Below are 23,457 nucleotides of genomic sequence, written 5' to 3' on the forward strand. Positions count from 1 at the left end.
GCCTTCTTTGGCGTAGCCTCGCTCCGCCCCTTGGCTTTTTCTACCGGCATCGTGTTGCCCGGCTTTTTGTTTACCGGCAAGGACCGGATCATACACGATCATCTGCCGTGCGTTCACTTCTTTTTCTTTTCTTACGTCGGATGGGGGACGAGGCCTGCCCTTGGGACTTGCTTCCGGCATTCTTTGTTGAACGCGCGGATTTCGAGGCTATAGCCTTGTTCGAGCTTAGCCGGTTGCTCGGCGTTCTGCTGCTCTACGGCATCTAGCGGCTCTCGACACGCTCTTGTTGCTTTGCCGAGCCTCTCCGGTAAGCGAATCACACGGATCTACGGCAGCCTTAGCAGCTTTTATTGTTTTATCCGGACTGCTGTACTTAGGTTTCTCTACAATGCTAACGGATGCGAGAGGTACTTTTGCCGGTAAGAACTTCCTTACGCAAATCCCGATCTAGATTGCGAGCCTTAAGCCGGTTTTCCGGTATCCTAGCAGCATGAGCGCTAACGAAGCAAAGCCATGGGCAGCGTTATACTCACGTACGGTTAGGTTCAGCTCGCGCTGCGCCTTGACGACGTCTTTGCCGCTCTCGAGTATCCTCGGGCGCTGCGCCTCCGGCTCCGCTTGAGCCGGCTGCCGGGTCGATGTTACGCGCGATGGGGGTTGCCGGCGCGTTCATCGCCGTTTGGAGAGGCGTTGCCGGTGGCGCGGATGATGCTCCCGCTGCGCTGCGTCGCGCTCCGGCGGTGGCTTAGCCGCACGGGTCGAAACCGCGCGACCGGCACCTTCGGCCTCAACCTCCTTTCCTGCACCAGCCACACCGGTCATCATTACCTCGACGCTGCCGGGCGCGCGACCGGCGCGAGCCATCTTGGCGGGTCCGGTGCCACCAGCACCGGCGAGAGGCGCGGCGCACGGGGACGGTGCCGAAGTAGATGCGGTGGCTGCCGAACTCGATGATGCGGCCGTTCTTGGGGAAGATGCCGCCGTTGGCGAAGCAGCCCGCGTTGTCGTTGATGAAATCGATGGAGTAGAAGTTACTGCACGAGCGCGGACACCGTCCGCTCGCCGGCGAACTCGAGGAGGCCCGCCCGAATGTGAACTCCGGCATGCGCCACTTCATGCCCCACGGTGGGCGCCAAGCTGTCGTCGTGGTGAACGAGCGAGATGCCATAGGATGGCTTAAGTTGGGGCCGAATGGACGTATGAGGATTCGGGGGAGGGTTTGCGATTAGATGGGAAGAACTTCCGGATGCTTTCCTCAAGAACACAACCAAAGGCCGGTATACAAGAAGAGAGACAAGAGGAAGAACTCTTTACTAGATCGCTAGCTTCATTGATCTCAACATGGTTACAAGTTTCTCAGTACACCGATCTCTCTATGGTCTCGCGCTCCGTGAGGAAGCGGTACCCCCTCTCCTTATATAGGGGAGAGGGTGGCTTACACTGGAAGGAACCCTAATGGCATCTTTGACTAGACAAACTACTTTACAAAGCTACTTTAATCATAGATGACACCGGAGTCCTCTTTAATCGGGGCGCGACGTCCTCCGGCTTCTTTGACCGTCACTCTTCTCTTTATCGTCAGCCCTTCGTCAAAAGTTACTTTGCTTAGCTCATCTTTGTCTTCTAGCTCTGGAGAGAATCTTTGACCGGTCCTTCCGACAGGCTCTCCCTTCCGGTATCTTCTTTACCGGGTTCCGGTATACCCGTCTTGGGGATACCGGCTTAGCTCCACTTAGCTAAACTCTTAACCTCAGGTTCCGGTATAAACATTAAACCGGTATCTTGATGGCACGAGCCATCCGGTTTGGCATGCCTTTGGCATACCGGGGGTCATCCCCCCAACAAGTGGTTTCATTGTCTTTTCGAGAATACAGAGGCGACAGGATTTTTGTCCATTGTCGAGTTTGTATGTGTTGTGTAGTTTCTTTAGATTTTGTGATGGATGTTCTTTATGGGTTTTTTTGTTGACTATCTTAATAAAATATAATAAAGGTTGTATGCATCTATTCGATGTAGATGCTGGAGGTTCGCACCCTCCATTTTGAAAAAAAGGTTTTGTCATAGTCAAATTTTATCATGTTTGACTAAAAGTATAGAAAACAATATCCATATTCATAATACAAAATGCATATAATACGAAAATATATTTTATGACAATTTAAAAAATATAAGGCTTTAGATTGTACACTTTGTTTTCCTAAATATTTGGTCAAACTTTAAAAAGTTCGATTTTGTCTAAACCTAGAACGCAAACTAATTGTGAACGGAGGGAGTACTCCCAACACTGCTGAAGAGTGGTTTCGTATACCAGCTCTCTCATTCCTTGGTGTACGATGACGAGTGAGATGGAGTAGGCTACAATGGCGACACAGGCAGAGAGAGGTGGAAAAACTCGAACTCGTGTGTTAGATATATTTTCGGTGTCAACCGAGCAAGTGCTAATATAGAGCGGCTCAAGGGCGTGGCCATGTTCACGTTCCACGTTTCGAGTCGGTTACTGTAGCTCACAATCCGAAAGCGACCTGAACCGATAAACTGACGCTTCGTCAAAGACTCGGCTTTTCTAAATAGGAAAAATAAAGGTCTGTTTGAGGCTCAATCCACTCAACATAAACGCGGCAGCTGCGTGCGTCGTGACGAGCGAGCGAGCGAGGAGGAGAAGCGTGTGTATACCACTTCACTTCTTACTCACTTATTAAGTAATAGAATAACCCGCAGTATAAGCTGGTCTAACTTCTCCTTAACTTTTCACCTCTCGATAAAAAAGAGAACATCAGAATTTACTTATTCCCATCAATATAATTTACAAGGGGTACAAGGGGTTCAAGGCTTCAAGCAGGTGCCATAGTAGTACATCAACAACCAGTGCCACGTTGGACCCGAACAACAATTAATCCTTAGCTAAAGAGAAATGTTGTGCGACGGTGAGCAAATTAGCGTCAATTCCGGGAAAACAGAAATCTGATGAGACGTGAACATCGGAATTTACTTATCCCTTGGATCATAATTTACAGGGTTCAAGCAAACGCGATTCTCAGCTAGAGACAAATGCATTCGTCCTAAAACAATATATTCTTAGTAATCAACTAATAATCGTATCGGTGGCTGGACCGGCCGATGCATGCGCCGGCGCCGGTGTAGTCAGATGATGAGCTACAGCTAGTGGTGATCCACCGCTGCGGAGCCGACGATGTCGGCGAAGTCGCCCTCCGAACAGGGGATGGTGAGGCCGCCGGCGGCAGGGTGGTCGAAGCCGAACTCTTCCTCTACCCTCTTGAGGAGCACCAGGAAGGACGGATTCCTCAGGTACGCCGTCGGGATCACGAACCGCCTCCGCTGCTCCCCGACGTACACCGCGAAGTGCCCTCTCGGCACGTCAGCCGCGGACGATGACCGGCTCCTCGCCATGTGCAGCCTCGACATGAGGTGGTACAGCTTCCCCGCCATTGATCTCCTTCAATTCACACTACGAGCAAGACTGAGCTGATGGTTTGGTGTTGTTTCAGTTGCAGGAGAATGATCAGCGATGGTGATGAAGAGTGTGGTGGGAGTCGAGGCTAGCTCCGTATTTATAGCTCGGCATCGATCAGCGTGGAGATAGTACTGCTATATAGGAGCCAACCTTTAGGCAATCAAGCAGCTGTGGGAGTGTGGGGTGAGCTGATCTGGTCAGTAGTGGCATATGGCATGCGCTGCAACTAGTTGTGTGGCCGTTTCTCCTTGCTAAGCTGGAGCTGGACATGGCACATGATGAGCGTACTGCTCCTATACGTATCTGAATATCTATCGATCTAATCAAATTAGGATACAGTAGTACTATATTTGAATTCTGAATATCTATATATCTGTCTAATCAAGTTAAGATACTATATATCCCAGTGCTGCAGAGATGAATGGGCGGGCCAGTGTGTCGCGAGGCGGCGCGCGGCACGAGTGCATCGTACCTGCTAGATGTATATGCACGGTGAAGTTGGTTGGTGCGTGAGTGTCGACCAGCTCGGGAGTCGGGAGGCAGCTCCAGCCATGGGCCATGGCTGCCGCTCGATCCTCTCTACTCTCTCCGGTGACGCCACACCAGACGCTTGACTTGGGGTTCTTCTGCGTCAGATTGGGCGTTGCGCCGTTGTGTTCAGACGGTGATCGCTTCACAAGACTCAGGTCACCTTAGCGAGATCCATGGATCTTCAATGTAATAATTTTGTAAGAATTGTTAGAAAATATTTTGTGGAAATTAACAAAACCTGGTTCTTGTTCTGGTAAGTCAATGTATAAAACAGAAGTCCGTACGCGAATTGGCCATTGCTGCGGTCTGTTGAGAGAAGTGAAGGTCGTGTGCAAATTTTCCGGATTGTTCATCGTTTTTTCGAATGGACCAAGGGGCACATGGGGTGCATCATTTGCATGAGTGTTTGGGCGGATGCGACGGATGCTCCAAAGTTCTTGACCAGCAGCCTGCGTGCCTCCATACCCGCCTGATTTCTCTATGCTGGGATTGAATGATTACGGGACTGATGGAAAACCGGGGGCTCATGTATCTATCCTGGTATTCTGATACGTCTTCTGCATAGAGACTCCAGCTGCCAGCTTGGAAGCCATGGCCGGTGTCGTTGCTGAATGTTACTGACACTCGAGCTAGCAAAACTGAAACAGTGTGTCCAAGCTTGTATTTTCTAAAACGAAGCTACTAAAGAGAGTTTGTAGATCGACAGTTTAATCATCTCTTTTAGACTGAAAATTGTGCAGTCTATTTGTAGTATCAAAAATTGCATATTATATCAAGCTTCCCGGATGGGTTATTCTCGTTTACTTTGTAACAAAAAATGCAAATTATATCTGCTTCAAGTCAGCCAGTCTGAGCAGACAATACAAGCTAAATTGTTTCGATTAATGAAATGATACGTTGTTGTTCTTGAAAAAATGATACGTTGTACACTTGTTCCTGTCTTGTTTTTGTTTAAATCCTATTCTGCAACCTTGGGCATGATTGTATGAACATTTTTTTTTTTTTAGAAAATATGAATACGTTGCGATCCATGACTGCACCAAACAATGGTAAAATAGCTGCTAACCCATTGCAATAAAACAAATCTTCCAAACACAAACTTCCTATTATTAACAAAAATCTTACACCAATTTCAGTATGAAATAGCGGCCTCTGAATGGTGTGTTTTTACAGCATCTCATTTTCCTACCGAATAAAGATATATATCTACAATCAAATGATAGAGTGTTACAATAGGATCTAGCATGGGAAAAGGGAAAATAGGGCTGAAATAACGTAAATGCGGCGACGGGCCTTCATCTCCTCGCGCGGAAGGTGGTGGCGCCGGCCTTTCATCCCCACACGGTGGGACCTCCGGTTGCTGCAGATCAACGACCCTGGACGACGAGGTGCACACGGCGGAGATGGACGCCGGGGCGGCGGGCCTGGATTCTTCGTTGACCTTGGCGATCGCCGTGGCCGTGAGGGCAGCACGGCGCCTGGTTTGGGGACACGGCGCAGCTAAGCCCCTCAGCTCCGTGTGGTGGCGGTGGTTTCCACTAAGAACTGTGGCATGTTGTTGGGAGCCGGAGGGCGACGACGCGGGGGCCGTTGTTATGCTTAATAAAGCCGGCAGTCCTTGGCTTTATCTCATGTCAAGATAAAGATCTGCTTGATGCTTCTCCTACTTGATCTGGCTGGAGTGTCGAGTTCCGAAAGGCTCCATCGACGAACTTCCTTGGGCACCTCATGCCTAGAGATTGTTGAATCGGATGGGATTCGATCGTGCACATTCATGTCTTTTTCGACCGTTTTGTTTTAGGAGGAAGCGGCGCGAAGCTCTGCTATGTGTTGCCATCATGGGACATATCTTTTTTGTACCATGGTAAAGTCGAAGGTGGAGAATGGCATGGAAGCTAAGATTTAAGAACTAGTAATGGTGATTCAAATATTTACGGTGATGAGAAACTTACTTTGTGCTTTGGGATTGGTAGCACAACGGCATGCAATGGGGGGCGACAACACATGAGAACTTCAAGGTCTTATTTTTCAGGGTGAAAATCCAAGGTCTCATCTTAATTTTAACTTCTTTTTTTTATTTGTGTGCATCCATATTGTCATTAGGGTATTGCGTTGTTATGGCGACTGAGTGTAATTGCTATTTTCACGATATTAATATATTATATTTATCAAAAAATGTTATAAACTCATAAATATTTAAAGGAAGTTAAAGCCACAAAACATAATTACAAACTGTTTTTTTTCTTGATAAGACGCATCATTGATCGTGTAGAGTTAGGTTCTTAAAAAAAAGAGAACGTAAGCTATTTTTGTGTTGCCCCGAATATTGACACACGCGGTGGACCTTTAACTTCAACTCCCGCCTTTGACAACCCATGGAGTCCTTGACTTCACAAATGGTCCACCAAATCAACAATGCAAGAAGCGGACGACCCACATTGTCATTACGAGATAAAACCACTGAAAGGCAGATAAAGAAAATAAAATTACATCGGAAATTCAATCCGGCTCCCGGGTGCGTATGCTCCCTCTACCAAAAAATCATATTTCGAAATATCGAAAAATTTGAACAAAAAATTGTACATGTACATCTCCATAATATACAAGTGTTCCTCAAGTTTCACGAAAAACCATATTTTGTGTGGTCTATATAAAAAAGAGAAAATTTATCTTGTGAAAAGCATTATTTTTAGCACTGAATTTTGTCTTTTTTACACATGTCACACGATTTTTTTATGAAACAACTTTGTGAGCACGTAGCACGTGAAGATATACGTGCGAACTTTTAGTTAAAATGTATGTAAGATGCATTTCGAAATATAGGGAGCATATGCACCCATGTTCCAAAACACCGCTTACATTGAGTAAAAGCTTAATATACTCCCTCCATTTTTATTTACTTTGCACTCTATGTTTAGTCAAATTTGGTCCATGTTTGGTCAAAGTCGGCGCATTGAGCTCCCTTGGTGGTGCGCGGCGCCTGCGGCTGGAAGGCGAGTCGGCGGCATGGCCTGATCTGGGCCCCCTTGTGTCAGGAGGAGGTCGCGTCTTTTGCGCCTACTCCTGCGCGTGACAGGCTGCTCCACCTGCATCACATGGAATCCGGGGCAGCGTCCCCAGGAACGGCAACAACGACCTCCTTCTCCTTCGGAGGTGGACAACCTCGTTGGGATATGGGATGGGGATCTTGGGATCTCACACCGATCTTCGGATGTGATTATTCAGTCGATGAGAACTTCGGGTTGCATGGCAACAAGTGAAAACAGTGGCTCAACCTCGATCTTGGCAGATGATGGCATCGTTGCTTGGCGTCATTACCTTGTCGTAGGAATCGTTTTTGCTAGTCCCATCACTTCACTCGGGGTCCTCTGGGGGTAACCCCAAATATGGGTCTCCCGGATAGGATGATGGCGGCGCCCGATGTCGTTAATCCTAGTGAGGGCATCATATTAGGAGCGGAGGTAGGCTGGTATGGTCTGGAGGTGGACTAGTGGACCGGTGTGTTTCTACTGCATCGATGATAACGGGTCTCGGCGATGTGGTGCCATGCAAGTGGCGGAGCCAGCCATTGGTCAAAGCCTGGGCAGTGTCTAGCTGCCATTCCACTTGCCCCTAAAAAATCTTCATTTCATCTTCATTAGGCGGTAGTACCACAAGGGAGTTGAGCAACTTAGCCCGGGCAGCTGCCCGGGCATGCCGGGCCTTGGCTCCGCCACTGATGCCACGGGGTACCGACATGAAGGCGCAGTGTCTGGCATCATAGTGACGTCAGCGGTAGGATAGGAAAAATTTATACGGATCTTAACCATCATGAAGATATATTTTCAGTGTCAACCGAGCAAGTGCTATTATAGAGCGGCTCAAGGGCGTGGCCATGTTCACGTTCCACGTTTCGAGTCGGTTACAGTAGCTCACGATCCGAAAGCGACCCGAACCGATAAACTGACGCTTCGTCAAAGACTCGGCTTTTCTAAATAGGAAAAAATAAAGGTCTGCTTGAGGCTCAATCCACTGAACATAAATGCGGAGGCTGCGTGCGTCGTGACGAGCGAGCGAGGAGGATAAGCGTGTGTATACCGCTTCACTTATTACTCACTTATTAAGTAATAAAACAACCCACCGTATAAGCTGGTCTAACTTCTTCTTAACTTTTCACCTCTCGATAAAAGGAGAACATCAAAATTTACTTATTCCCATCAATATAATTTACAAGGGTTTCAAGGCTTCAAGCAGGTGCCATAGTACATCAACAACCAGTTCCACTCAGATTCAATAATATAGGCCAATATATCTGCTTAATGTGATCTTTAAAATATTTACTAAAGTTACGACAAACCGTATTTAATAGGTAGCTCATAAAGTGATTAGACCTATGAAAGCATCGTATGACACCTAGAGGGGGGGGTGAATAGGTGTAATCTCAAATTTTAATACTTTTTCAAATTAGGCTTGACACAAAGGTAAATTCTCTAGATATGCAACTAAGTGAATTCACCTATATGACAAGATAGCAAACAACAATACAAGATACACGTAGTAAAGGTGGTGTGAGGATAGAGGTAACCGAGGTGGAGCACACGGAGAGACGGTGATATGATTCCCGTAGTTCCCTTCCTTTGCAAGAAGGTACGTCTACGTTCGGAGGGGTGTGGCGACACAAAGTCCAACCAACGCCACGAAGGCTCACCCTATTCTCCTGTGAGCAACGACACAAAAGCTTAGCCCACGCTCCACTAAGCGGTTGCCTTGAGGTCGCAACCGGCACCTTTACACGAAGCTTGGGGCACACATCCACAACCAAATTGGAGGCTCCCAAGATGTAACCTCTAAGCTTTACACGAAGAGTAGCTTCGAGGTCACCTCACAAAAATCCACTAAGAATGTTGATGAAACAGAAATCCCTTTGGTGGAAGAGTAGATCTAGGTCACCTCTACCAAATCCTCAAGTATGGTGAAGTTTGGGTGGAGGAGTAGAGAGATCTAGAGAAAATGGAGCTCAACAATGGTGTGTCTCAGATTTTGGAGAGGAAGAGCTGACCCAATCATTGGGGAAGAAAGGTATTTATACCACCTGCGAAAGTGGCCGTTGGAGGGCTGGCCGGTAGTACCGGCCAGGTTGGCCGGTACTACCGGCCATGGTCGAGCAGCGCGGGCCAAGGAGGGGCGGCCACGTGGCCACGAGCGAGCCGGGCCGAAAGGGGGGCCGGAGCCTCCGGCCGGGGTACCGGCCGTGGTACCGCCGGGGCTCCAACCCCCTAGTATCTTCACTGCGGCGCGGGGGCTTTTTCCGGTACCTTGGGCGGTACCAAGGCCGGAGCCTCCGGCTGTGGCCAGGCCGGCGGTACCGCCCAAGCCTCCGGCCACCTTCTCTCTTCTTCTTTTCTTATTTCCTTCATTTCTTCCTCTTTTCTTCTTTCATTTTCTTTTCCTTTTCTTCTCTTTCTTTCCTCTTTCATTATTTCTTCCAACAAACAACCATACACAAATATCATTTGATATCATGCACACTCTTCAACTTTTGGGCATTCCGAGCATGCAACAACCTACAAACCTTATAAAACGAAATGCTCATATATAATCATTGTCATCAACACCAAAACAACTTATAAAGGAGATATGTTCTTTCAACCTACACAAACGGTGTTTATCCCTGGAAGACATATTCTAGATGGAGTGGTAGTTCTCCATGAGACAATACATGAAATGCATAGGAAAAAACACGATGGGGTGATTTTTAAAATAGACTTTAAAAAGGTGTATGATAAGGTTAAATGGCCCTTTCTGCAACAAGTTCTATGTATGAAGGGATTTGATCCTATTTGGTGCGATAGAATAAAACAATTTGTGCAAGGCGGGAGTGTGGGTAAAAGAGTTAATGATGTTATTGGGCATAATTTTCAAACTAGGAAAGGACTACGCCATGGGGACCCCTTATCTCCGATTCTCTTTAACATTGTCGCTAATATGTTAGCGATTTTTATTGCTAGGGCTAAGGATGAGGGTAAAGTGGGGAGTTTGTTACCTCACTTGATTGACGGGGAAATTTTTAGCTTTGGTAAGGCAAAGGATATGGAGGACCAGTATAGACACATTTTTTGGGTGCGAATCTAGAACCTTACCTTTAAAATACTTGGGGATTCATGTACATTATAGGACACATCGAAATGCGGAGTGGAATCCTACTGAAAATTGGTTTGCCTCCAAATTGGGGTGCTGGCAGAGTAAATTGTTGTCTTATGGGGATAGGCTGGTTCTGATTATTTCGGTTCTTACAAGTCTTCCTATGTTTATGCTCTCCTTCTTGGAAATCCCAATTGGGGTGAGGAAGAGGTTAGACTATTATAGATCAATTTTTTTGGCAATCTAATGAGCACAAGAAGAAATATAGACTATTTAAATGGAATATTTTGTGTAGACCGAAGGATCAAGATGGGTTGGGAATTGAGGTTTTGGAACTAAAGAACAAATGTTTGCTTAGTAAATGGTTGTTTAAACTCCTTTCAGAGGAGGGTATGTGGCAGCAACTTTTATGTAACAAATACCTCAAAAATAAAACACTAGCACAAGTAGAGGTTAAACCGACTGATTCACCTTTCTGGAAGGGTCTTATGCATATTAAAGAGGACTTCTTAAAGAGAGTCTATTTCAGAGTGGGGGATGGAACATCTGTTAGGTTCTGGGAGGATGTATGGATGTGAGATATGCCTTTATCTCATCAATATCCAGCACTGTATAATACTAGGAAATTTGCCCGTGCATTGCAACGGGAGAAGAAAAAACATGCTTGATTTCAGTATGATAGTATGAGGGTGATCGGATTGCGCCACCAGTGATGGTTAATGACCACGCAGAGCTGGTAAGTATCAGCGAGCTTCCAAAACAAGCGCCAGCAACGAATTCATGCCTACCATGCCACCAAATATGACAGTACCAACTGTCTTATGATAATGTTATTTTATCACTAAAACATTGCTATCATATCATATCTTTATAGACAGTTAAAGATAGACCGAATACATTGGAACAAAGAAAATATTAATTAGAACACCGAGATCCAGCCTCCATTAGTATTAATTTGATGGACTTAAGAGATTTTATTTAAAAACATAATTCTATTTTACAGAAAAATGAGCAAATCAATCAATCTTTGCTTTCAAGGTGATCAAAACATTTAAGTTACACATGGACAGGCCACAATTAAATAGCTCATATGAAACAAAAGGGAGTTAAATGGAGTTATTTCACTAAGCTTAAGAGGGGATATTAATTAGACCTGAAGGGCACGGCCACAAAATTAACCCTCACCTGCTTTGGGACAACAACAGAATAGAAAACACTAAAGGAATTACTATGATACTATCGCCGGTTTCCACCGCAGCAAGCCACCCAGGCTCTCCACTCATCCATAATCTGTGAGACGATGATCTGTAGATGCCATCAAAGACCTGACATTACGCTTGAGCCAAGAATATGAAACAAACTATAATTCAGTATGATATGAACCTACAGCTCGATAAAGAATTCAGTATGTGAGAAGGCAAACTAAAAAAAAAAACAGACTGGTACATGCACACCTTTAGTGTTGCCCCCACACCATGACCTCTTGAATCTTCCCTGACAATAACGAAGCATAAAAACTGAATGATATCCTCCAAGACCAATCCGTAATCCTTTCTACTATAGCAACGCATGAAATAAACCGACAAAGAAAAGTGTACACACAGGTAAAATATAGATGTGCTTCCTGATGACTTATGTTGCTATTAGTTATTAGAACAAACTATAATTGAGAAGTAGTTTTTCACAGCAAAATAGAATACTTTTTCATTAATTTCCCCCTTCATCCATTGCAAAAATATCAGCTAAAGCCTCACACATGGCTTCTAGATGAGCTTTAATATCTACGCTGGACATAGTTCTCTGATAATTGACCACGTTCTGCAACATCAGATCAATAATAAATGTTTTCGAAGTTCAAATAACCAAGTTTTCAGAGAAAATGCATGTGGTTTTTTCCAATTTGACTATCAGCTAATTGGTAAAAAAAAAATCTTCACATGTCTCCGAGGAACATGCCAAAACAATCTGTAATCAATAGGTCCTAATTTAGGGCCGGCTGTTTTCGCTGCGCATGAAACCATATATATATTAACGTGTAACGGAAAAACATATTTATGATTTTGATTGATTAGACATAAATCTCAAATTATCATGAACAAAGAAAGAGCAAAAAAATCAAAGGGGATGTGATCTGTAGGCTTGCTCTCCCTAGACCTGCATATAAGGAAAAGTTATATGGTATATGAAAAAAAAACAATATGTTAGCCTATATATCCTCCAATATGAATTGGAGATAAGTATGTAGATATTCACATGATACAAGAAATTAAAACATCTACTCTTTAGAAATGCAAGACATTTAACAAACAAACATCAACAAGAAATTAACCTGTATGAATATGAATGAAAACTTTGTACATTCTAGTTAATGAAAATTTTGCTTATGCAAGTCACGTACCAAGACAGATTGCCTCTGAAGTGAAGGCCCTCAGACTGGGAACACTACCGGAGGCCCAGGACTTTGCCAGGTTAGCTGCTCCGAACATGGTGACCACAGTGGGCACGAGCATGTGACATAGTAGGGGCGGTTCTGTCTGAGGACTCAATGGAGATCACACTTGCGAACATACTTGGACATGACGGCATGAAAAGAAACTGGACTGGTCTCGTCTAAGCAGCAGGTTGTCGGTGCACCTTGGCGATGGCGCCGCCAGTGATGGTTTCAGCCAACAAACTCCATGCATCTTTACTCACACAGGGTGTGTTTCATACAGCAAATCTTGTCATGTTCTTACAAGTTCTTTTTAAACATTTATTAACTTACTTATGCACAGGTACATGCAACAATGTACAGATAATTACCCACAGGAGGGGCCTTTAAAAAAAAATGCACCAGTATGGTGTGCCTCGCCATTTGAACCTGAATGGAGTAAGGTGGGTTTTTTATGAATATATATACAATCCACTGTTGACTGTTAGCACTCCTCTGTTGATAATTTCCCATCTGATTTAATTGTGGTGTTAAGTCTGATCATTGAGTTACACTATGGGCTTATGCATGATCATATAAAAGTGATTTTGACTCACATTTCGGGTCTTAAGACTTGGTGGGGAGTAGAGAGACTAACACAAACATTTTTTTAACTGAACACATATTTATTGTTGACATTTTACTAACCTGCAAATACAGAGCAGTATGGACAGTCTAAAACAGTGGACTACATGGTCTTACCTATCTCTCAAAATCATTCGGAAAACTCACATGGTAACGATACAAAAAAAGGACAACCAATATATGGTTCTATTCAAATCCTCCCCTCTATAAACTTGGTTGTTTGACATATGGTTGCAGTATACTACTATTAAACTCAAGTGCAAATAGCTAACCAAGAGAATATTTTGTTCCACAATAGGGCTCCTAGCCTAATCAATTCCAGATTGCAAACCAGACACTCTTGTCTCTAACGAATATTGAGTTGATGTACAAAAATCTGGTCATTCACCAAAAGCAATGTCCAGGTAAACTTACCTCTACAACATACATGATCTTTTTAGTGTGTGTCTGCAACCATAGCTTCTATCTTCGTTACCTTTCCCTATAGATTTATTCAAACAAAGGAGTGAAGCTTATAACGATGGCTATGGCATTCTAAAATTTCGCACGACAGCGCGCTTGACTTCTGTAACTTGTATGCAGGAAGGAGTTTCTTCTTTGACCACATGCACACAAAATAAAAGACACTGTAAGAAAATATAACAAGATAAGAGGAGGCTTCCTTCTCGACCTTCGATGAGTTTTCTTGATGGTTTTCCATGCGAAGGCATAGCAGCAGAGGGAAACTGCAACTAACAGTGTTACTCCAAGTAGAGCAGATGTAATGATTATTAAGTGGTGCTTCTCTTGCTTCCCCATTTGGAGGTCCATGTTGCCTTCATAGCTGAAAATTTACATTGAGAAAATTAAGCTTTGAGGAAATTGGATGGTATCATGATTCCTGAACTTAAGAGAAGACATCTAACTTAATTTGTATAGCATCAAGATTTCAGGAGTTCCAAATATAGAAAGCAAAGAATGCAGATCAGCTGACCTTCTTATAGAAGAATGTGTTAAAGAAGTGGCATTTTAAAAATCTTGTGGGTTCTCTTTTTGCCCTCTCCTTTAACAATTCTAGGTACAAATTGATGACCTGAAAGGGGTTAAAATAGAATACAAGATAAAGCCTTGGAACTTCAAGCTCATAAAAAATATAACCGGACGTTTTTTCCTTAATGAAGAAAGTTCTTCAATTTAAATATTCACCTCATCGTTTAACCAACCACGAGGCCTCAAGCACCCTAATTTCTCTCTGGTAATCTCGATCTTTGAAGGCTCATGCAGTACTAATATTTTTTTCCTGCAAACAGAAGAGGAATAATGCTTAATGGTGCTAACAAAATAAGAGCAGAAGTATTGAATAAAATTCACTAAGCTCGATTGCCAAGTGTGTACCTGTGACCACTACCATACAATGAGCTGTCTACTAAAGTTTCATCTTCATTTGTGAGAGGCGTAAATAATTTATGTAGATCCTGAAATAGATAAGTACAAACTATGTGAGTTATATGTGAAAAGTTGTTGAAAAAAGTCACAAGGAACAGGTTAAGCGATAATGCACTAATTGATCCATTTAACATAGCTAGAGTTCAAAAGCAGAGCTAACCCTTAAAAAAAATCTTTGAGGAACCCAAAAGCATTCACCTTTGATACAGAGTTGCTATGATCATAGCATCGAACAAAAAAAAAAGTCATCCAAAGAAAATTTCTGCTAGTTATATGGGTGAATTCACTCTGGCTAACAAGTTCACGAACAGCTATTTAAAGAGCTACTTCTACGAGTCATCTCAGTAAACACCATTCAGGCCAACATATGTGCATCAACCATTTCACCATTCATATCAGTGAGTCATGTTAATTTCCTCTTATGCCATGACCCATGAGATTGAAATGTCTACCTCTTTGAGCCTACAGCTCGACGCCTCCTCCAATCTGATGTTGGTCGCATCGCCAATACCCCTCCTGGCCGCATTGGCCTTGTCCGCTTGAACCTGATTGGCACTGAGATCTCGCACATCCCGCAACCCCTCGACATGTGTCTTGTATACCCTCAGGCCACCGTCGTCCGTGCACCTCCTGAACAGCCCCCTCACTGAAACAACATCAAGCTTTTAGATATGCATCTTGAAAGTAGGAACTTATGAAAGGTCTTTGGCCTCGACGTCCTTCAGAACCTACCATGGTGACCTCCTACCCCGGTCCCCGGGCCTGCGCGCGCCGCCCCACTCCTCCATCTCCATTAATCCCGCCCGAGTTCCCCCTGCGTGCCGGCACCTGCTCCACGGATTCTATCTCTCCCGGGTGGAACGGATCATGGAATAAACGTGTGAAGGATATGCCGGCAGGAGTTAGCATCGATTAGCCACCCGCGGTCGTCGATCCGGCCTCCATAATGGTCGCCTGCGGTAAGAAGTCCGCCGTTCCAGGTAGTTGATGCGGCGGCATCCTGGAGCTCAAGCGAATGCGTAGGAAATCTAGAAGCGGGGTGGGGCTGGCGGCAGGGATCAGGGGTGGTACTGGGAGGCGGCCGGGAGCCGAGGATCCAGAGATGGCACTGGGAGGCGGCGCGGTTGAGGGGAGACTCGTTGCCAGCAAAACGATCGTGATTGCTTGGGTAGTAGTTGGACGTGATTCTCTGGAAACCTTAACGGGCCAGGTCACCAGGCCCATACGGGTGGATGATGGATGACGAAGGAAGAACGACGCAAAAGGACGACCAAACTATGGGGAGAAGGGGGAACAAGTTCCTTCTTTTTAAGTAGTAGAGATAGAGATTGTTCAACATAAGAATGTGTTAGTATCGACTGTGCTTGCTACTGAACCTATCAATATTTTGTTTAGAAGAGGTTTGAATGATAATAAGTGGGTGCAATGGTTACATCTATGCCAAAGATTAATTACAATTAACTTAACATCTGAATCAGATAAGTTTGTTTGGAAGCTTACTGACTGGGGTATTTTTTCAGTTAAGTCTATGTACCTTGATTGGATGAATGGACATACTATTTACCTTTGTAGGTATCTATGGAAGTTAAAGATCTCCTTGAAAATTAAATTTTTTATGTGATTCCTTAGCAATAAGGTGATTCTAACTAAGGATAATTTAGCTAAACGGAAGTGAAAGGGATGTCAAAAGTGTTGTTTTTGTGATTCCACAGAAACCGTTAATCATTTATTTATTGATTGCCTTTTGCGAAGATAATATGACGTATGATGTACCTTACATATAACATTTCTCCACCAGCTAATATTACCAATATGTTTGGTAGATGGCTGAAAAGTGTGAGGAAATATGACAAACAGAAAATCAGGATTGGTGTTTCGGTCCTTTGTTGGGCTATTTGAAGGACTAGAAATGATATTATCTTTAACAAACAAAGTGGAACTAATTTTTTGCAGGTTATCCGACGAGCTGGTCATTTAATTTAGCAATGGGTTTTCCTTCTCCCGTTGGAGCAGCGGGAGGATATGGTTATTGGATGCAACCGGATGTAAGTGGTTGCTCAGGACTTCTTTTTTCAGGCTACTGGGTGGCGGCATCTTAATAGAATAGCAAATGCATAATTTTTCTATTTGCTATATTTTCATTTGGTTGATTCATGTATCGATTTTAGCTTTTTCGTGATTGTAATAAGTGATGATGGATTCTTCGTGACTTGATACTTTGTTATTAATAAAGCAAGCCGTGTGCATCTATTGATGCTGAGGCTAAGGCTAGGCTCCTTTATCAAAAAAAAAAAAAAAGACCCGGACAACAATTAATCCTTAGCTAAAGAGAAATGTGGTGCGACGGTGAGCAAATTAGCATCAATTCGGGAAAACAGAAATCTGATGAGACGTGAACATCGGAATTTACTTATCCCTTGGATCATAATTTACAGGGTTCAAGCAAACGCGATTCTCAGCTAGAGACAAATGCATTCGTCCTAAAACAATATATTCTTAGTACGCTCGGTGGTCGCACGGAGCGTCCGCTCGCGTCCCCACGGGCCCTCATGGCAACGATCTAGGTTCGATCGGCCTCGAATTCACAACCGCCGGCGACCAACCGCCGCAATGGAGCGCCGAACCGCCGCGGAAGAGCAACCGCCGGCCTCTTCGTTTTACGCGTCGCCGTTAATCCGCGCACATTATAACCCCCGCGTCTACGGTAATTCAAGTTCAACCGCCTCCTTCTTCATCCTCTTTTCTTCTTCTCCAACACCGGCACGTCATGAGCGACTACACGCTGCCGTCCGACTCGGAGAGCGAGGGCAAGTCGCCCGGATTCCTGCATTGGTGGGAATCGCCGGCGACGCCAAGCGATCCGGGCTCCACGCCCAGCCACCCTACCTCCACACCGAGTGAGGACGAGGAGGAGGGAGGCGGCAATGGCAGCGAAGGCCAGGAGGAGGACGGAGGCGGCGCTGCCAGCGACGCCGACGACGAGGAGGAGGGCCAGGAGGAGAAGGAGGACTCCGACAGCAAGTTCGCCCGATTGGAGGCGCAGGAGGCGGCGGACGACAAGGCGGCGGCAAGGAAGAAGTCCAGAGCGCTGGCGCGGGCGGCGCGTCGTCGTCCGTTCGTCGACGACGACGACGAAGACGCCATTTCTTCCAGTTTCAAGTCCTCGACGGGCGCGTCGTCCTCCAGTTCCGACGACGAGGTGACAAGCAAGAGGCGGAGGAGTTTCCACGACGACGACGACGCAGGACCTTCGAACAAGAAGGCCAAAAAATAGTTTTAGTTTATATGTTTTTAAATTTTTCTTATTTGTATGTTAAATATGTTTGAATCTAGTCGATTGACGTATCCGGTTAATTGTTTAGGCTATAATCTATTCGATTGGACCAACATGACATCATGAGTACATCTTTTTCACGTTTAAAACTTGATCATTCAACTATAAATTGTAAAGAAGTAGCACAAAAAAAGACAGTTGCATGTCCAAAATACGTGGGACCGCTGGAGGTAGTCCCCGACGCAAACGAATATTTCGCCCCTTGCGGTCAATTTGGCGTCCGCGGGGCGACACAAACGAACGCTCGCGACCACTTTTGAGCGTACGAAATGCGTCGCGCCGCTGGAGATGCCCTAAGCTGGACATGGCACATGGTGAGCGCACTGCTCCTATACGTATCAGAATCCTGAATATCTTTCTGTCTAATCAAATTAGGATACTATATATCCCAGTGCTGCAGAGATGAATGGGCGGGCCTGTGTGTCGCGACTCGTGAGGCGGCGGCACGAGTGCATCGTACCTGCTAGATGTATATGCACGGTGAAGTTGGTTGGTGCGTGAGCCGTCGACCAGCTCGGGAGGCAGCTCCAGCCATGGGCCATGGCTGCCGCTCGATCCTCTCTACTCTCTGGGATGACACCACACCAGACGCTTGACTTGGGATTCTCCAGCGACAGATGAGCGTTGCGCCGTTCGGTTCAGACGGCGATCACTTGACAAGACAGGTCGCCTGGCGATCCATGTATTTTGAAAGTAATTCTGTAAGAATTGTTAGAAATTACACTGTGTTTCCAGTTCTTGAGATCAAGACCGAAGGCCGTGCGCGAATTGGTCGTTGCTGCGGTCTGGAGATAGAATTGAAGGTCGTGTGCAAATTGCCCGGATTGTTTTATGGTTTGTGGGAATGGACCAAGGAACACATGGGGTGCATCATTTGCATAAGTGTTTGGGCGGATGCGACGGATGCTCCAAAGTTCTTGACCCAGCAGCAGCCTGCGTGCCTCCATGCCGGCCTGATTTCTCTATGCGGGGATTAATGATTCCTGGACTGATGGAAAACCGGGGGCTAGCACAATAGAAGCTCACGTATCTATCCTGGTATTCTGATGCGTCTTCAGCATAGAGACTTGGACTGCCAGCTTGGAAGCCATGGCCGGTGTCGTTGCTGAATGTTACTGACACTCGAGCTAGCATAAGAGAGATTATAGATCGACCGTAAGGCTGGTGCCAATGCACCGCCCCACTCTAGCCTCGCCACGTCAGCTTTTTCCTCACTCTCACCTCACTCTCGCCCCACTCTCACCCCACCTTGCCAATGCATGGGCTATAGTGAGAGCTCTCACTTCTCTCTCCTCCACATCAGCTTTTCTCTCTCCTCAGCTTATCTTTTTCAGATTACAACATTAAAAATAATGGAAGGAAATTATTTTATTGAACTAAAATTGTTACCGATTACATCATAAAAAGAAATTACATAAAAATTAGAAAAAATTACATAAATAGTTGAAAAAATTACATAATCTAGCCATTATGAGCCCACACATGCTCTATCAAATCTTGCTGGAGCTGTGTATACAACGGTGAGTCCCTCATATCGTTGTCCATCTGAATCCTGGCAGCTAGGCTTGGTGGTGCATGGTGGTGTATTGCAGGGCCGACATTGGACTCAACGGTCTCATAGGTGTGCTCCAAATTTGTACCACGCTCATCGTCGATGATCATGTTGTGCGAGAATGACACATGCACGCATGATCAACCCAAGAGTACGCCCGGAGTAGGAGCGTCCGGAACTGCTAGAATGTTGAACCTAGCCTTCGGCACTCCAAAGGCACACTCGACATCTTTGCGCCAAGCTGATTGAGCAGCAGTGAACATTCGCTGCTTTTCACTTTGTGGAAGAGTAACACCTTTCATGAACACCGGCCAGGAGGGGTAGATGCCGTCGGCAAGGTAGTAACCATATGCAGGTATTTATAGAGGGGGGCTCAAATTTTAGGGTTTTTTGAAGTACCAACGGCTACCCCAACGGCTAGCTGAGGTGGACGAATCACATCGCGCCACCTCGGCCACCGCCGCCCCCACTCCCGCCCCACTCCCGCCCGCTACCGCCCCACTCCCGCCCACTTCCCGCCCCACTCCCGCCCGCTACCGCCCCACTCCCGCCCGCGTCGCTCTCGCCCACCCCCGCCATCGCGTCGGCCCGCCTCCGCCCCGCTCCCGCCTCACTCCCGCCGCCAACGCGGGCGCCGGCCGGGCGGGAGCGGGCGCACCGCCCGGCGCCCCGCCGGCGCCCCTCCCTCCCGTCCCGCCCGCCTCCCGCCCCTCTCCCGCCCCGTCGCCGCCGTTACCGCCTCCGCTCCAGCCTGCAATGGCACCAGCCTAAGGGATAGAGATTTGATGCACATGAGCACCAGTAATTCCTTTCTTGAAAAACAATTAAAAGTTATATTTCTAAGTTTCAAAAAATTCTGAAAATAAATCACGATGTAGCCAGTATTGTATCTCACGATTGTGTAAAATTTTAACTTAAAAGTATGTATTTTAGACTGCACAAAAAAAAAGCAAATATGTGGATCTGAGTATAGTGATTCAAATCTCTAAAAAGATTTTGTCATTTTTGTATAGCTCAGAGAACAAAACATTTGAAATTGATATTTTGCACGTCAATGAGATACATCATTACTACTTTTAAACTTTGTTACATAATTTTTTAACATATAAAAATATGTTTCGATTTTTTATACGAAATCCTGAATTGTGCAAGCTATCTGCGGTAACAAAAAAATCATACTACAAAGTAAGTATCCTAGAAAAATATCTGCAGTAAAAATTCATACTATCTCTATCTTTATACTATTTAAAAAGGAGGAACTTCCTCTTTTTCCTCTGGTCGTTGGTTTCATCAATATTTTTTTTAAAAATTTACCCTTCCACCATACTGCACCGGCCATTGTACCAGTTCGTTTATTTTTGTTTCCGAGCTCTAAAGTTAGTTCCGCCTAAGCACACAACGACCTGGAGACCAAGGTAGACATAAGCAAATTTCATGACGTGACGGCGAGCGCTTTGAAATCACGACGACTCCAGCGATGGTGGGAGGAAAAGAGATTCGCCTCGTCCGGCTGCTGCAAGAAGAAACCACGACCTCCATCGGCACGGCGGCGGTTGCAGGGTGAGGGCGTGAGGCATCGGTGAAGATGCATCCCAGTGGCGCGTAGGACCACCATGGGTGGCGCCCGAGGCCCGACAATGGCGTATGCGGAGGTGATTACCACGGCCGACGCAGTAGCGTTAGGGGATTTGTCGGCGACGTCGATTTGGCTTCAATCTGAAAACCACATGAGAGACGGGAAATCCTAAGGTAACAACGCAAGGGGAAGGTTCACATGTTCGGGGATCTCTACAATGCTTCAAGGCTGATCACGACGCTTAGCCCCGAGGCGGCGAAGACCGACGCCGACGACGAAAACCGGATGCCCATCACGAGTCAACCCAGGGATGACGGGGCTAGATCGGACGAGCCGAGTCGCGCAGACAAAAGCAGAGGAAAGGACCATGGCCGAGCGCACCTTGGATGGGAGGGCATCGGGTTCATGGGCAGCTTCTAAGGATCATGGCGGAGCGCACCTTGGATGGGACGCTCCAACGCCTCGAGGGAATATGGTCAATCCCAGTGACACTCGGCCGATTCTTGCCACCGCTAGCCCCTCCCGCACTCCAAGCCTTAGCTGGTGGAGTGATTCCGTTGTCATTCCAGGGACATAGAGGCGATGTTGACACAATTTTCGTACATTGTCATGTTTGTTTGTGTTGCTAGTGGCTTTGGGTTTTATGATGTATGTTCTTTGTCCGTTTTTGTTGACTATCGTAATAATATTTTAATGCAATAAATATGGTATGCATCTATTCGAGGCAAAGGCCGCGGGTCGCACCCTCCATTAAAAAAAGATTTAGTCATTGTCAAATTTTATCACGTTTGACTAAGAATATAGGAAATAATATCAATATTTATAATATAAAATGCATATAATATAAAATTATATTTTATGATGATTTCAACAATATAGGTTTTAGCTTGTACATTTTGTTTTCCTAAATATTTGGTCAAACTTGGATAAGTTTGACTTTGACTAAACGAACTAATTATGAACGGGGGGAGTACTCCCAAAACAGGTGACGAGTGGTTTCGAAGACCAGCTCTCATGTTTGCCGGTGCACAACGACAACGACGCAAGCAGATAGAGGTGAAAGACCCTAACTCACGTGTTAGATATCTTTTCGGTGGTAGCCGGGGAAGAGTTTATATAAAAAAACTCAGACGCGGGCCATGTTCACATCCCAGTTTCAAGTCAGTTACGGTAGCCCATGAATCAGAATCGATTAACTGACGCGTCAGTTAAAGGCTCAGCTTTCCTAAATAGCAAAAATAAACCTCGGCTTCGAGGTTCAACCCACTCAACACAAGCGCGATGGCTACGCGCGGCATGATGAGCGAGCGAGAAGGAGGATGTGTGTACCACTTCTCTTCTCACTCATTTAACCAACTTTATAAATTGATCTAACTTCCTCTTAACTTTCCACCCCTGAAAAAAGTGACCCGTAGAATTTACCTATTCCCATTAATCAAGGGATTCAAGGCTTTAAGCAGGTAACATAGTACATCAACAACCAGTGCCACGTTCGACCCGAACAACAATTAATCCTTAGCTAAAGACAAATGTAATAAGATGGTCAGCAAACTAGCATCAATTGGGGAAAGTTGAAATGTGATGAGACGTGAACATCGGAATTTACTTATCCCTTTGATCATAATTTACAGGGTTCAAGTAAACGCAATACTCAGCTAGAGACAAATGCCAAGTTCGATATCTAAAGAGAAATGTAATGAGACGGTCAGCAAATTAGCATCGATTTCAAAAAAATAGAAATGTGATGAGACGTGAACATTGGAATTTACTTATCCCTTCGATAAAATTTACAGGGTTCAAGCAAACGCAATACTCAGATAGAGACAAATGCATTCGTCCTAAAACAATCTATTCTTAGCTAGTAATCAACTAATAATCATATCGATGGCTGGACCGGCCGATGCATGATGGTGAGGCCGCCGGCGGCAGGGTGGTCGAAGCCGAACTCTTCCTCCACCCTCTTGAGGAGCACCAGGAAGGACGGATTCCTCAGGTACGCCGTCGGGATCACGAACCGCCTCCGCTGCTCCCCGACGTACACCGCGAAGTGCCCTCTCGGCACGTCCGCCGCAGAGGATGACCGGCTCCTCGCCATGTGCAGCCTTGACATGAGCTGGTATAGTTTCCCCGCCATTGATCTCCTTCAATTCACACTGCGCTTCGAGAACAAGACTGAGCTGCTGGTTTCAGTTGCAGGATGAAGAGTGTGGTGGGAATCGAGGCTAGCTCCTATTTATATAGCTCGGCATAGGCGAGGAGATGCTACTACAATATTGGAGCGAAGCTTTGGGCAATCAAGCTGTGGGGTGAGCTGATCTGTGCACTAGTGGCATATGGCATGCGCTGCAACTAGTTGTGTGGCTGTTTCTCGTTGCTAAGCTGGACATGGCAC

The 23,457-nt window shown here is 45.6% G+C and overlaps 2 protein-coding genes and 2 long non-coding RNA genes across 4 annotated transcripts; all 4 read right to left on the reverse strand.

The window, feature by feature from the left end:
• Nucleotides 1-3,159: 3,159 nt before the first annotated feature.
• Nucleotides 3,160-3,447, reverse strand: LOC124654899 (auxin-induced protein 15A-like). Its single transcript, XM_047193876.1, has one exon. The coding sequence runs from the start codon at nucleotides 3,445-3,447 to the stop codon at nucleotides 3,160-3,162; it is 288 nt and encodes a 95-aa protein (XP_047049832.1).
• Nucleotides 3,448-13,957: 10,510 nt separating this feature from the next.
• LOC124683145 lies at nucleotides 13,958-14,456 on the reverse strand. The gene is made up of 3 exons (XR_006996564.1): nucleotides 14,364-14,456; nucleotides 14,152-14,250; nucleotides 13,958-14,001 (listed from the first exon to the last, which is right to left on the reverse strand). It is a non-coding gene; the product is annotated as an uncharacterized LOC124683145 (long non-coding RNA).
• A 96-nt stretch (nucleotides 14,457-14,552) lies between these two features.
• LOC124683146 lies at nucleotides 14,553-15,180 on the reverse strand. The gene is made up of 2 exons (XR_006996566.1): nucleotides 15,056-15,180; nucleotides 14,553-14,632 (listed from the first exon to the last, which is right to left on the reverse strand). It is a non-coding gene; the product is annotated as an uncharacterized LOC124683146 (long non-coding RNA).
• A 7,761-nt stretch (nucleotides 15,181-22,941) lies between these two features.
• LOC124654909 (auxin-induced protein 15A-like) lies at nucleotides 22,942-23,199 on the reverse strand. The gene has a single exon (XM_047193886.1). The coding sequence runs from the start codon at nucleotides 23,197-23,199 to the stop codon at nucleotides 22,942-22,944; it is 258 nt and encodes an 85-aa protein (XP_047049842.1).
• Between the last annotated feature and the right edge of the window lie 258 nt (nucleotides 23,200-23,457).

Source organism: Lolium rigidum, chromosome 1 (genome assembly GCF_022539505.1).
Source record: "Lolium rigidum isolate FL_2022 chromosome 1, APGP_CSIRO_Lrig_0.1, whole genome shotgun sequence".
NCBI lineage: Eukaryota > Viridiplantae > Streptophyta > Magnoliopsida > Poales > Poaceae > Lolium > Lolium rigidum.

Excerpts from the sequence above, each read along its gene's own strand:
- LOC124654899 (XM_047193876.1), bottom strand. The coding sequence starts at position 3,447 with ATGGCGGGGAAGCTGTACCACCTCATGTCGAGGCTGCACATGGCGAGG.
- LOC124654909 (XM_047193886.1), bottom strand. The coding sequence starts at position 23,199 with ATGGCGGGGAAACTATACCAGCTCATGTCAAGGCTGCACATGGCGAGG.